The sequence below is a fragment of the Rhinopithecus bieti genome, unplaced genomic scaffold, assembly GCF_001698545.2.
Source record: "Rhinopithecus bieti isolate Rb0 unplaced genomic scaffold, ASM169854v2 scaffold_905, whole genome shotgun sequence".
NCBI lineage: Eukaryota > Metazoa > Chordata > Mammalia > Primates > Cercopithecidae > Rhinopithecus > Rhinopithecus bieti.
Window position 1 is genome coordinate 874084 of NW_016803348.1, and position 16317 is coordinate 890400.

At 36.6% G+C, this 16317-nt stretch overlaps 1 protein-coding gene across 1 annotated transcript in view; it reads right to left on the reverse strand.

The window, feature by feature from the left end:
* The window catches only part of SLC4A4 (solute carrier family 4 member 4), a 350025-nt gene that overhangs the window by 208691 nt on the left and 125017 nt on the right, over positions 1-16317 (reverse strand). The window contains exon 6 of the mRNA XM_017879095.1: positions 12548-12727. Coding sequence (XP_017734584.1) covers positions 12548-12727 — 180 coding nt within the window. The remainder of the gene's footprint in view (positions 1-12547; positions 12728-16317) is intronic.

The window sequence follows — 16317 nt, forward strand, 5'->3', positions numbered from 1 at the left end:
AAATAAATAAAAGTAAAGATTCTCTCTTATCCTCTTTTTTACTTTAAAAGTAAAGATTCTCTCTTATCCTCCTTGTCCATAGCACATTCTGTCTTTCTGGCATGTAGTAGGTATTTGAGGTATTTAACATCATTAACTTAGTAAGCTCTTCCTCTTACTTAGCATTTGAATGCTTTCAAACCACCTTCAGAGACCTCATCTCCAGTGACCCTCCTCCTAGTCCTCTGAAGTAGGAAAGTTCAGCATCACCATGAGGGAACTGAGGTTCAGAGAAGTGTCCCAAGGAGGGAAGGCTGCCAGTGCCAGCCCCACCCCTTAGTCTCACAGTCTTTCCACTGCCTTACAAGGTCCTCAACTCGGATTCAGGACAGCAGATCACCCAGGAAGTTCTTTATTACTGTACTCTTTGACAGTAGAAGAAATAAGTCAGCAATTATGTCTTTAGGAATATTTACATCTTACACTTTCAGGCATTCTTGAGGTTTCCCTCCACTCAGTAACCATGAGCCTGATCTTCCTGCCCTCCCTCTCCCGACCACCGCCACCTTCCTTGCCCTTTCCCCAGCCATCGACTTACTTAGCCATCCCACGCTGGGAGTGCGCCGCACTCGGGGGTCATCATCCAAGGTGCGGGTTGCTAGGCAGGGCACTGAGTTCTCAAGCGGGCTGCGGGCTTTAGTGTCAGAAGCAGAAGACAGGAGGAGGAGGAGGACACATGAGCAGCCACAGCAAGGATGAGGATGGAAGCATTAATTAAGAAGAGAAAATACTAAAGCAAATCACACAAGCGGGTTAAAGGAGAACAATGACATATTACAAAGACACACACCCCCTCCCATGTCCTGCACCCTTAGATGACATGAATCCCAGCAAAGAATGAAAAAGTCTAAAAAATTACATTCAATCATTATAGTTCCCCAAATACCAATGGATGATCCACCCTGCAGTTCTAATACACAAAACATAAATTATATCCAGAAGAAGAAAGCTTTACATAATAAACAGTAATCTCAGGATGTAAGATCAAGATTGTTAATAATTATGAACCACATAAGCACACACAGAGGGAAGTTACATACAGCTTTGTAAAGCATAGGGTGCAGGGTGTCATATTAGTAAGCAGCTTTCTTATGATCTACTCAACAGATACATCTATGGATCTTATGCACAAATGCAGAAAGCAACATTTCATACTTTCACTTCCGAAATATTTTCCTTGATGAATACAGAGTTGGATCTCAATTTCCTCTGTTTTTCAGCCCTTCAGAAACATGGGACTGGGGTACGGATAAATTAATACTTTAATATAAGCCAATTTAAGGATGTATGTTAGTCCTCATTTTCTGGTGCCCTTTAATACTCACTTTAATTTGAACATTTTAACCTTTGGTGCACCTATGCCAAATCTTAGACCACAGCAAAGATTAAATAATACTGCAGGCTAAATATACAGTATTGTTCCTCTGGATACATTTTATCACCTGGATGAAACAACGCCATCAACTTCTTCCTGAAGATAGTTTCATTTGGGATCCATGTCATTTATTTTGCTATTCCTATGCCATGCTCCAAGGCTAGTAAAATATAGACAGCATAATTATCCTTTAAGGAATCACAATGAGGTTGGAAATATCTAGCCATCAGACTACATGCAATTTGACTTAATAAAGACAATCATTAAATGATCAAGGCAGTAAACAAGGCATATCCAACCAATAGCAAATAGGAGATAATCTATTCACATAAGTGTGCAAACAACAGGGGAGACAAATGGTCTTTTTAAGAATACTGATGACTTGGGAGGTCAAAGCTTAAAGTAAACCATTTACAAACTAATATAAGTTTATAGCCAAATTTGGGCATTCAGCACGTTATAAAATCGAGAAACATTTTTGTCAATTTATCTGTCTGTGTTTAAAAGCTGTAAATAAAGCCAGGACTTGTGAGCAGGCCATCTGTGCCAGCACCTGTTTGAGGCAAATCTGATGTCTTCTCTTTGCAATCTGAATTTTAATTGTTTCCCATAATTGAAGTTCTTTGCAAGTTTTATTGCACTAAGAAAATGAAAAGAGAAATGAACGGGTTGAGATTGTTCCCAAATTGCTTCTGTTAAGAGGGAGACATTTAGAAATGTATATTATCATACTGACCAAGTTTTGCCTCCTATTTCTTTTGACAACTAAGTGATCCGCTTAAAGAGCCAATATTCCTGCAGACTTAGCTAAATTAAATGAATTAGGCTAAACAACTGGTAAACATTTATCTAGGTCCAGGCAAGGACCCAGTGAAATGCCAGATCAGTGAGAACTGACAGAAACTGATAATACAAAGGAAACTTCTTCAAAAGAAGACATGTCCTTTAGCTTCTAATTTCTTTAGAATGAGAATTCATATTCCTTTAGCTTCTAAATGTGTATGCAGGTACCCAAATTTTATCACTGATACCATGGCTTGCCTCTAACATGAGTACAGGAAGTCAGCAGCTTCTCCAAAACTCATGCTGATAACTAACGTTCCCCAGCAGCTTCTCTCTCCTCTACTTCCCTCAACCTGTCAGTGTTTTGTTGAGAACTAAAGCTGGAAATTTCTTTTTGCATATACAGCCTCCATTGAGACAGAGCCTCACCATCAAGGGGGCAGTGGAATGGAGCCTGGCACTCACCAGCAAAGAACCTGGCTCCAAAGACAGGCATGAAAATGGAACTGCCCAGAGAGACTCGGCACCTGTGTTTTAGCAAAGCCTGACTGGAGCCATCTGGCAGCATACCCTCATGAAAGCTGGGACTTGCACAGCATCCATTACTTATATTGGCAAATGTCTACATTTTCATTTGTTGGACCCTCTGTGTACTTCTGTGCAGGAGGAGATACAAACTCTGTAACCCTTTCATGTTGCTTTCTTTCCCTTCATAAATTAACTCCAAATATCAAATTTTGAGAAGTCATTCCCAAAGCCAGAGCAGAACTTTCTGCAATTATACCATGGTAATAATATATTATGTATGCCTTGTCTACATAATGCTTTCATTGTACCTCTTTGACACTTCAGCTACAAAATAAACAGCTTAGCCTTGCTGTTATCTTACATATTCTCTTTTAAATCACTTTTGCCTAACTTCAGGTATAAAGAAGGTAGAAAATGGTTTCTATTACCACAACCTGATGAGGAAAGATATAGCTCCAAAGGCTTTTGAGTGATGGTATCCAGTATCTAGACTGTAGAAAAAGATGTGAGGAATTTTTTTTTTTACATGACCCATGTTCCCCTTGAGAATCAACTTGTCCAAAACCATCAATCCTAAATCTGTTCATGTGAGGGTGTCTCTTCTTGAATCAAGCAAATAGATACCCTCACACACACACACACACAGAAAAAAAAAAAAAAACTCCAGAAAATGCTTTTTTTAAACCATCCTATTAAGAAGAAAATAAATTTTATTCATAGTGAAGTTTTAGGACTCTTTTGGGATTGCAATGCCATGTGTTCAAATAGTCATCGAACACTTCCTATGCATTCTGCACTGCTATTTAGACAAGAAATTTAACCCAAAAGTATACCAGCATTTCACCTAAACACACGAAACATGTTGCCTAGAAATCTCCATTTGGAAAGCCAATAAAGACACCCCACTGTCTGCCATGTTTTGTGTGTTTTGTTGCTTAGATGTAGAATGGCCTCTAGAGCCCTTCATCATCACATTATTACATATGAGACCTCGACTTGGTGATGTGTGGGAAATAAATTATGGTTGAGGAAGCTCATCCTCTTGTGGTTGAATTAGCATATGATTATTAAGCACACTGGGTTCCTACATTTACTATGCTTAGACAAGTTATTTCAGACTTTCAGGTTTTTCATCTGAAATGATATATACATTAGAGCTGCCATGAAGAACAATACCCAATGCATAGCAGGTGCTAAAGTAATGTGAGGCATTATTATTATTGCTACTACTAACATCATTAATGGAATGACATTTCCTTTGTTCAACATCTTGAAGAGTGTTGGAAAACACTAAAGACAGAAATCCTGGCCTACTTTAAATTCAAAGTGTGGTTTTTAAGAAATTGGGTTCACAAACCTAGAAAGATCTCCTTTTCGTCCTTTGTATTTCTATGGATACAGGAGTTGAGTAGAATGAGGCATGCTTAGTCATTCTTGGAAGATCTTAATTTATCCCTACTTTAAATGAGCCCGTGGTGCTCACATTTTATGTCTCTATCTTGCTTACCCTTCTCTCCTTACTTTTCCCTGTCCTTCCCTCTCCTATATCTCTTTCACAGGGAGCAGGATGTGGTCCCGGATCTGCACCTACACTTCTATTGCTCCCAGAGCAACATGGGGCTTGGGAATACAAAAAACTTGGTAAGGGTGGCTCTATTAAGGAAACCAAGCCTTGGAAGAAGATTTACTTAGGGTTGACAGCAGCAAATCAGTTCAGTGTCCTCAAAATACATGAGTTCTCCAGGAAAGGGGAATGAAGAAAAAAGTACTCACATGTGGTAGAATAGAGGCAAAGAGAATCATTTCAGTTCTTTTACTCTCTCACAGACCCTAACTGTATAAAACAGACTGACAACTAGTAAAATTTAAAAATATGTTTATTACATGGTAACATCTTGCTGTACACATATTATTTCTTGATAGCTCAAACTGTCATTACTTAGACATAATGATCAATCTTTATACTCTAAATTTAAAAATACTAGAAAGCCCATGAGTGACAACTCATTATGTATTATTTGGCATCTGCAAAGTCGATAATGAAAGTAGCACTATTTTAAAAATAAAACTCCAAGAATATTTTCATATAAATGAAGTAGTAGGCAAAAAATGGAGAGAAACAGAAAATAATAAAATGCAAAATAATGGTAGTGAATTGAGGTTCTGTCCTCAATTTTAAAGCTGAAAGTCACTAAATTTTCCCCTTAAAATATTTCTGAATAATAGTTGTTCCTTACAGTGTGCTATGATCTGAATGTTTGTGTCTCCCCAAAATTCTCATGTTGAAGCCTAATCTCCAATGCAATAGTATTAAAAGGTGAAGGCTTTGTAGTGATTAAGTCAAGACAACACTACCCTCCGGAATGGGATTCATGCTCTCCTGAAAGGCTTAAAGGAATCTGTCTGCCCCTTCCACCTTGTGAAGATCCATAGAACACACCATCTATGAGGAAAGGGCCCCCACCAGGCGCTAAATCTGCTGGCACCTTGATCTTGGACTTGCCAGCCTCCAGAATTGTGAGCAGTAAATTTCTATGGTTTTTAAATTACCCAATCTAAGGTACTTTGTTATAGCAGTATGAATGCACTAAAGCACAATGGCATCTCACATTTTGCTTATTCAATAATTTTCACAAAGGTATCTCATTTATTCCTGGTTATATGCACAGAATAAGACATTACTACCCTTATTTTACAGATATAAAAACTGAAGCTCAAAGAGATTATGTAAATTGCTCATAACCACACTGCTACTAAACATTAGCTCAAGAATTGAATGAAACCTCTGGAAATGATGGTCCCATGTCTTCAAGAAGATTACAAAGTAGGCCTTCAATGTCAAACAACTACATACCCACTTGTGTTATATCTCTTAAGCCCGACTCTTCATTGCTATAAAGAGTGGAATACATTAGCAAATACTGAGAGGGAATGACCCATGGAGAAAAATGTGCTGTTTATTTAAAGATCTGCACATTATACATTTGGAAAATCAGTCATCTGCCTGGAGAAAGAAAAGGAAAATAAGAAAATAAGAATGGTGCCTGATGGATGAATTAGAAATGCCATAATCACAATAACCATAATAATTACTGTTATTAAGGAACAGGATTTCATTCAGGCACTTTGCTAGCAACTTTCCATAGATTGGCTCACTTATTCTCAGGTGGGAAAGAGTTTGATCGTGATTTGGGCTCTGGTCAGGACATTCATCTGTGCTATGAAAATGAACAGAAAATGAGAGTCCTGAACAAAACAGTTCGATGTATGCTGTTGCTTTTAGGAAAGACTTAATCGTATGCAGAAAGGCAAGCAGGAAGATGATTCTAACCTTAAGGTGATGTGGGCCTGAGAGTTGCAAGATGTCAACTGATCTATCTGAGAACTAGAGAAGCATGATGGCCAGCTTCAGAAGCAAGTTAGGGAAATATCTGCCTTACACATTGATTAAGGGACCACGTCTGAATTCAAGGGTATGGGGCAGTTGGGGGGATGGCCTGGAAAGCAGAAAAACCCATCCTGAGACAAATGGGCAAGCTGGGATCCAAAGTGCAGGTAAAAGGCGAAGAATTTCTCAAGGGAACTTCTCAAGCTACCAGACCTGGTGGTGGTCCCAGCCAGATCCAATATAAGCCAGTGTCAAGGCAGCTGGATCTAATACCAAACCAAATGGTTAAAATGGGCCTAATCTCAAATCAGATCCAATGCAACAAGAGCCCAACTAATATCGCTTATATTTCACTGGAGCCTAAAATTACTATTAACATAAAAAATTGATTTCTTTCCATTGTTTGTTCTGCATTGCAAATGACTATCTGTTACTGTAGGTAACAGCAATAGACTATGCTTTCAAAAATACCTAAAGGTGTGTGTGTTTATATCCAGCACATTGCTGATGTTAAACCAGCAATGTGGGAGACAGCTAGGAAGTGGCATCCCGCCTGACAGATAACCTTAAACAGAGGAATCCAGATTCAGGAGTAAGTAGTGGCAACCCATAATGAGAGCAAGTGGATTACATTTCTCATATTTAAATTAAAAAAGAGGAAAATGGTGGTAAATTGAAGATAAGATGCAGAAGTTCTAGCAGGAGCAGGCCCGGGGTGCCTACAAATATGGAGGAGACCACAGGCACCAGGAGAAGGCATGGGGAAAGCACCAAGAGGTCTAGGGGCCAGCCGCTCTCCTTGGAGCTGCCACTGTCTCTAGCTCCTTATCTCCCTGGTGGGACAACTTTACCAAGTCTTGGATTTCCAGTGTGATTTAGGACTCCCCTGACACCCATTTAGCAAAAGATAAAACCAATGAAGGGAACAAATTACTCTGTAAGAGGGCTATGATGAGAAAGGTCTTCGTCACCTCCCATTGCTAATGAAAGACTATTGGTATCACTCAACAAAGGGCAGAGGGAATAAATCAGCACTATATCTGCTAGTTTCTTTTCAAACAGTAAGCTACAGAGCAAGTATCATTCCAGAAACCACTCCTACTCAATATAAGATTTTTCTTCCCTAATTGTGCTTAAACATATTGTGTATAATTTACTAACATTTGTGGAGTGATTACTATGTGCCAATTACCACTCGAAACATTTTATATATTTTTTCTTATTCTTTATTATCTCTCTTTTACAGACATCAAAAGCAACTACTAAATTACCTTTCCATGTTTTATTGAAAAAAGAAAACTTTTCACTAATACAAAGTGAGGTCATAAAATTAGATTAAGTAAAAATGAAATCTATAGTCTAGATCCAATTAGATTACTAAAGCCAATTCTCAATAAAGGGCATCTATACTCCCAGACCTTGGAAGGCAAGGAACTGATCTTTATGGTAATCTAGGGAGAAAAAATGAGGAAGTCAGGAAAAAATCAGGGACAGGTCGATGATGGCTTTACCCAACTTTCTACAAAGATAGTAAAAGGCAAATACTCAAATTCAGGCTCCTCACTGGTTTGGGTCCTTAAAGTCAGGTCTCAACCATCTCTTGCAAGCTTTGGGATAAGACAATACACATAAAAAGTATCCATTTAAATGGTACATTAAAAAAATGGCTCATCTTATAAACCATGACTTTTTAAAATGCAGTTGTTAACCTTGTCATAAACATCTTACTAAATATTTATTGAATGAATACCAATTAAGAATAAAATTTACTTTTGCTTTCTAATGAAAAGCAAACTAAATACATCTTTATTTTTAAAATGCTATCAAGCAATATTTCCAGGCTTAAACATTATTTTTTCATAATGCTCTAAAATAATACAGAATTATTAGCTAAGTATCTCAGACCAAATCATTAGGTAGAATCATATGAAACTGCTGACAACGTAATTTTACCCACAAAAATTACAATTTCATATAGTTCAACCTAAAACAATAGTGAGAAATAAAAAGTAGGTAAAGAAAAATCCAACACCAGAATGACCTAAAACCTCATTAATTTCTTCATGCAACATTATAGAAAGGCCTCAATTAATATATTGAGAAATGATAGCACTTGCCTAAAATTTAGTACCTGGCAGACATGCCCATAGAATTTACACATGTCTCAGACAAGTAGCAATTTCACAATAATTAGCATTTTGAAAGCTCTCTTCATTGTTCCCCGATTTATTACAGATAAAAAATGTTTTTTGCTGCTTTTTAAAAACATAAAATCGTCTTGAACCCCAAGCCATACCAGGATGCTAAAAGATGAGAGTTAGTCTTTAGCTAGGAATAAAGACAGTAGTGTGCTGATAGTGGATATGCCAGTAAATATTTGAAAACCAGTTTCCAGGGGAAAAAAACATCTTTACATATCAATGTGTGAGTGTGTGTGCATGCGTATGTGTTGAATTTTACTGATATAAAGGATATTGTGACAACCAAGTATAAAGGGGTTCCTGGAGAAACTCCCATTGGCCTGTGCACTGGGAGGAGTGTGCACTGGGGTGGAGCCTTGGGAAGTTCGCTCCGTTTGCAGTGGGGAGAAGCCTGGCCCTCCTCCTCCCGGGTGGTACATGGAATTCAATCTGCAAGGCAGAAGCCTGTGCTACCAGGACTCTCGCTCTGCTGAGAGTCTCTGCTTCCCTTTTTTTCCTTTTTGCCCAATAAATTCCATTTTTCTCACTCTTCAAATGGTCTGCAAGCCTAATTTTTCATGGTGGTGACAAGGACCCCATCTTTAACTGAACTAAGGAAAAGTCCTACAACAATATGTAACACACCTTATATAAATACTAATAAAATATACAATACTGTATTGTAAATTGCATATAGTTAGTTGATTCTCATACAATACTTTAGTTGATCTTGGTCAAACTCTTACATCAGTAGCTAACATATGGTCGCAACTGGCAAATGAGTATAGTTCCAACATCCATCAAATATCCAACAAATATTTGTGACATTTGTTGATTAATATTACTATGTATGTTAACCAGTAAGACAAAAGTGAAATAATGAAGATTGAATATGTCAGACTTCATCTATTTGTCAATGCTGTGGGTGATTCTTTTCCTAAATCAGATAACAGTTTTTGATTACTGAAAAAAATGTTCTTCAACTTTTTTCTGCTATTCCTTTTAACAGCTATGGACACTTTACACTTTTAAATGTAATCTATGTTATTAGCATTTTCTCCATCACTTCTTTAAGCCTAGAGACAAATGACCAAAAAAAATTTAAAAATTAAGCCCTAATTTGTAGCATTTGCTGGTTTCTATGGGGTAAATACTACCATAACGGCCCATTTCAAGTACCGATATAGTCACTGAATGCAGAGCTGGAAAGAGATGCACAATGGCACACTGTTTCACAGCATTTCTGCCACCATACAGACACAGTAGATACAAATAACCTTAAGAGCACAGACAACAGTAAAATATAGTGAAACAGGCAGAAAATAGTAAATTTTCAGTATTTATTATCTTTGTTTTAATATAATTATTTAATTGTATGCTTATATAATTTAATTTGTAATAGTAGCTATATTTAACAACCAGCTTGCAAATCCCTGATAACAACTGGCCCTCCTGAGTAGATTAGAGCTCGCTCCAGTACACCACCGGGAAATGAAAAAATTCACAACTCTGAAGTTATCTCTATAAATTTCAGTTATTTATTACATTGTTGCTAGCTATAACTAAAGTTGGCAATGTCACTGAGTATATTTTATAGCCTATGATAGAAGACAAAGGTATACACATTTATCTAAGTTTTACATGGAGATATTAGAATCTAGCTCCAACTACAACAGATTGAAAGATTGTGGTCTATTAAAACTATAGCAATAAATTCTACCTACAGTAGTTCTATAATTTTTACATAGAAATTTAAACTAAGAACATTCATTTATTAGAAATTGTATTTGGAAATTTATTCTAAGAACATTTGTTTCGAAATTTATTCTAAGAACATTTCATAGTTTTTAAAGATATTAAGTAATTAAACCCTAACATATAAAGGTAACTCTGCAAACTTTCCAGTTAAGAACAAGCACCTCTAGAAAGCCAAAAATTTGCCATTTGATAATTTATAAGAATGTACCTTGAAGGCGTACAAAATTCATTGCTAAAAGATCTCTCAAAGCTAAATCTTGCCTCTGGATATTTAAAAGAAGTTAGGTAGCATTAAGGCCAATAACAACATGTTTTAAAAGGTCTAATCATATTCCATGCTTCAGAGGGTAAGCTGATCAGCTGAAGAACTGGAAAAGAACTGCCTGCCCTTCCTATTTGCTTTCTGCCCAGCATATATAACATCTCACAAGTGAAAAGGTGGATGACAAAGGCAATTTCAACTTTTCTCTGAAGTACACAGATCTACAGATAGAATGAAAGATTGAATGGCAAGCGATATTAACTCATCCAAATACTTTCTCCTAAAGCACAAGAATCTGGCTGCCAAGATCCATCTGTTCCTAATTTCTAATCCGCCTGCAGTTCCACGGAAATAAAGTTCACCATACTGGTAGAAAGCCTCCTGCATGCCATATTCATTCCTCTTCTTTTTGAAAATATAGCAATATTTGAAAACAATGCACTTTTTCACTTCTTTATACTTCCCCAACCCCATGATAAAATAATTAAATCACCAAATACTGGGATTTCATTTTACATGAGAAAGTGGATTATTAAATAAGAAATAAAAGAGTAACTTCAACTTTAATTGCCATAATTTCAAAAATACACATTGTTAAATAAAATATTTGTGACATCAGTTATAATAAACTACTCATTCTATAACTTTCTAGCCATTAAGTAGTCCCTTTCCCCAAAAACACAATTAAAACAACAAAAAAAAAAGCGAGGGGAGACACAAAAACCAAAACATTTCCCATCAGCAGCAATATTCTAGGTAACAGTAGAACCATCAAATTGTAGTAGAAATACTGCAGATTCAATTCTCTTTTGTAAATTTTTTATAAAAAGTATTTTATTTTAATTATTTGCACATAACCAGTTTTGTCTAAAAAATATACCACAGAAAATCTGCTAGCAGCATTCTTCCAGCCAACAGTTACCTTTAATACTAAGAAGAGAAAACCCATTTCCAGAAATGGAGTGGCTGCGTTGTAATTCAGTTACTCCAACTTTTTCCACATCAACTGGTTTTATGTTATTCTGAAAGTGCAGCTGAGGGCAGTGAATTAGAATCACCCTTATCTACTCATCTCTCTCTCTCTCTCTTTTTTTTTTTTTCTCAGATGGAGTCTCGCTCTGTAGTCCAGGCTGAAGTGCAGTGACATGATCTTGGCTCACTGCAACCTCTGCCTCGTGGGTTCAAGCAATTCTCTGGCCTCACCCTCCCAAGTAGCTGGGACTACAGGTGTGTGCCACCACACCCAGTTAATTTTTTGTAATTTTTTAGTAGAGATGGGGTTTCACCGTGTTAGCCAGGATGGTCTCCATCTCCTGACCTCGTGATCCGCCCATCTTGGCCTCCCAAAGGGCTGGGATTACAGGCATGAGCCACCGTGCCCGGCCTCATCTCTCTTAATACTAAGAAAGACTGGGGGTGGGATGGGAGGATAGACCTAACCCTATCAGCCCAATGCTTACTGCTTCTTTCCACCATACCTTCATTTTCCATACCTCATGAAAACTGACTTCTCCCTTCTCAGACTGCTCCCAATCATGAAATTTATTTGAAACAAAGGCAATGATACAAAAGATAGACATTCTACAGGAAACTCTGGTAAATCAATAAACTACAGATAGGATACAGTGTCTTACTTATCATTAAATAATGGGGTTAATATCCCATCTTGAATAATTATTATTGGACCTATCATTATCATATATCAAAAATCAGATGAGTTTCATTAGAGGTAAAAAATAATATTGAGTCTTACTTTGATGAAGTCATCATTTATATAGACTGGAGACCATTTCACATATAAGCAAACACTTTGTGATAGGAGATTTCAAGGCATTTATCACATCTTACTATTCTCCTCCTAATTCTGGCAAACCACCATGTTGAAAACATATTGACAGAGGTACTCAATAGTCTACAAATTTGCTGACCCATCTCTAATATTCTATTGTTTCATCACAGAGTTACTACTGAACTACCTCCATCAATCAGAATAGATGTATATGGAGTAAGCAAGTCACCATAGCATTAGCAGCCTACAACAACTGCGGCAATCTTTCCAGCGAGACTGCAAACTTGCCCAACTGGATTAAAAATATCACCATGAAATGACTATGGCATATGAACGCAAGAAAAGAAGAAATATGGAGAAGGGTTAAAACAAAGATGACAGGAGATGATGTAAAGGTAAGTGAGACAAGTAAGAGAAAGCAGCAGCCAGCTGGCCTCTGCATTACCATTATCAGGGTTGGTAAACATCCTACTTGCACTGGAGACTGTCTTCCCAATGTCAGCCAGGGACCGAAGGTTGGATTTCTTGGTTTGATGCCGGTGCTTCCGGAGCAAAGTATAGGTCACCTTATCCTTAAGTTCAGGTTTCAATAGGCCTGTCTCAATCTGATGGTCAACGATCATCTCTGATACAAAAACAAAGCAAAACAAAAGCAAAAAACAAAACTCAGTCACAAGACCACAAGTTATTTTTTTACTCTAACTTTATGGATGTTATCCTCAAATTTCACATCAAGATATTGTTTTCCAAATTTCCAATTTCCCATTTTATATAAAAGATAAAGATACAGGGTACACAGATACTGGCATTGATGACAGAGACACAAATATTATTCATTTTATGTTTTTTCAATCCCAGTTACGGTGTATTCACATAAGTCTGATTATTCTGTAACATAATAAGTCAGTAATTTATATTTTTCAATTAAAAGGGGAAGAGTCAAAAAGTTCATGTACTCATAGCAAAGGTATATCAGAAATAAAATGATATTTAAAACTTGAAAAGAGTATAGAAAATTTAAAGTAATGACATTGTCGATTTTAAAATCTATTTTCCCAAATTCTTCTATAATGTTATATGTACTTAATAATAGAATACAGTAAAAGAAAACAATACTCAATATCAGATCATTTGAACACCAGTTAATCCAATGAAAGAAAGATTAAACTACAAAATTATGTTACGGTCTTTTCTAAGAAAGGAGACTTATTGTTCAGACCCAACTAAAGACTTTCCAATATATTTCCACTGGACATTTTAAAGTATAAACTGACTGAAATTTTTAATGAAATTTTAATATCTTAGTCTTACTACCAAAAAAAAAAATGTAAAGTTTCTATTACTCTGTTTTTCATATGATTTTAACCAGAAAGATGAGTGTGTTTCATAGAAATTGCTCCCAGGTCATTCTGCTGCAAGGTAAGTTCTTATTCCAATCAAAAATAAGAAACCCTCTTTCTCACAAGTCAGCATGTCAGCAGTATAGCATAAATGAAGCCTGGTGCATTCTACTCTACATCTTCACCACAGGCCAACATTTATCTCCAGCCAGAATGGGGCTGAGGACAAAACATTACAGAATCTGTGCAAGATATGCATTGGTAGGAGTCTGTCTCGATGTATGCAAGTAGAACTTTTGTCCTCTGCACAGAATGAAAGTAATGGATCCCACGGCTCCCTTTCTGGCACATGGATGCATCTAGCACACATTCATATTTTCCTCTTGGGCAAACATTAGTGTATAAATGTAGAGAAATGAACAATAACTATTCTTTTCTAAAAGGTTGGCAAGAAAATTGACGGGTACTGGTAGGATAACAGCATCTCCCAAGGATTCCCACTTCTTTGTAAAGAGAAGTTACAGATGTTCAAGGAGTTTTGCTTGGGCATGACTGAACTTCTCAAAAGTCCATCTTCTAAGCACTCACAGAATTGGCCTCACAACCTATAGCTAGAAACTGGCAATTCACACAGTGTACAATCAGCTATTTGGAAGCCAAGCAGAGGCTGAATCCAGGATTTTCATCACATGCCTCACAGAGGTGCCATAAATGTTACATAACATGGGACCACTTGCTAAGGAATCTGGGCAAGGTAGGAAGTTTCTCCCATAGAAATGTTTTGGTTTGAGAATGGCTTTTAGCTCTGAGTATTTTAAACTACACAAACCCCACTCAATAAAACTCTCAGAATTGATCCTGTAATTACAATTAAACCTCTCTTCCACAGTAAATAATCAGGTGCCTACAAAACACAACCCCTCTACTTTTCCTTTAAGTCCTTTTAAAGTGGAAAGTCCATTTTTACAGAAGAACCAGAAAAACAAACAAACTGCCCCACCATATCTCCTATAAGTGTTATCAAACTCCTACTCTAATTTCAGGGTTGTAGACTAAAGTGTTTCTTATCTACTCTTCCTGGCAGGGCCTCCCTCTATTCTCGCCCTCCCTTGAAATCTCAAACCAATCTTTATATATGCACAGCCGGTCCTCTGTTACTAATGCCTGAAAATCACCAGTTAGAACAGGTTAAAACATCTGTGTGGCATTATGCCCTTCATTATGTTTCCATTAAAACGGCCAACATTATAGGGATCTCTTTAAGCATAAACTACAAAATCATTCAAAGGAAAGTGGGGGCAGTAACGTTTCACAGCTACACTGAAATTAAGCCTTCAGTGTTCAAAATCCCACAGACGCTACCAATAGGGAGAGAATGTGCCAACTCTAGATGATAGCAGAGCTGATAGGAACTTCATGGAGCATGAAGTTCAACCTCTTGCTACGCAGATGAGAACACAGGGCCATAGTGACTTGCCCACAGACATGGACTGATTAGAGGCAAAACTCCTATATAAAACCAGGTTTTCTGACTCTAAGTTTAGATCTTTCTCCATGTCATACAATATGTTTCTTTATTTAAAAACTAAGCTCTAGAGAAAAAAAGTAATTGATATATCCAGAGCTTTTGCAAACCAAGAGAATGATGGCCATGTGACAGAAGAATGTGACAGAAAGAACAGAAGATCACAAACATTCTTAAAAGAAATACAAAGGATCAAAAATACATAAATAAATATTCAACTTCAAGATTAAGATAATTTAAATAAACATACAAATATGACCAATTATGAGGTTTTTTTGTCAAAGGAATAAAATTAAAAGTTGAATCAACCCCATGACGTGAAAGGTATTCAATGGGCAATTCCATTTCTGATGACAATGTTGCAGTATTGACTATGCAGTACAAAAGCTCTGTACTATGTTCACAGTTTTTGAATATTCTACCATTAGAAATGTATACTAAAGAAATAATTTCACAACAATATAATAAAGATGTTCACTTTTCTTTATAATTAAAACTTGAAGGCAATCTAAATGCCCAAGAATACTTTATTGAATATTTTGCAGCCATTATAGTAATGCTTTTATTTCTATGTAATGACATTAAAGGGTTCATATTATATTATGTTTAAAAAAAGACTAAAATGATGTAGTATGATCCCATTTTGTAAAATCAATTATATATGTGCAAACAGAGTTATACAGAAAAAAATGCTGAGAGGACAGCTCTGAGAGATTAGATTAGTGACTATTTTTAATTTTACGTGTAACAGTTTTCCGGGTTATTTTAAAATGAACATGCATTAGTTTTGTGACTAGAAAAGTTATTATCATTTTGAAAATGTAAAACGTATAAAAAGTAAGAAACAATAGGACCGATACATCTGCCAACACGCACAGCTCAGGAATGCCTTTAAATATAAAAATGAGACTCCAAAAATAGAGCTACATTTTCCCAATTCACTTCCCATCATGGTAAAATACCTGAAATGGCTTATAATTTTTTTAACTTAAGAGGGGAAGAAAATTCCCATAGACTTGGCTTCATACGTGAATGACACTCTTTAAATGTAGAATTACAATGAGGATACTAACAATAAAGCTATTAAAATAATCTGTGAAAATGATGTTTTATACTTTATAACACTTTAAAGATAAATTTTTCTATTAACATTCAGAAGGCGTTCTTCACGAAAAAATCAAGTAGAGGTCCTGAGAAGAATCAAAAATAGGCTGAAATTTTTACGTAAGTGTGAGAAGTAACACCTGCTTAAACAGTCGTGCACCGTGGTGCAGGGCCCTCACATGGTGTGGCACTGTCTTTGAGCCTGCAGGGTGAGACGCCTCTCAGAGGCAGGCTGGTGAGGGGTAG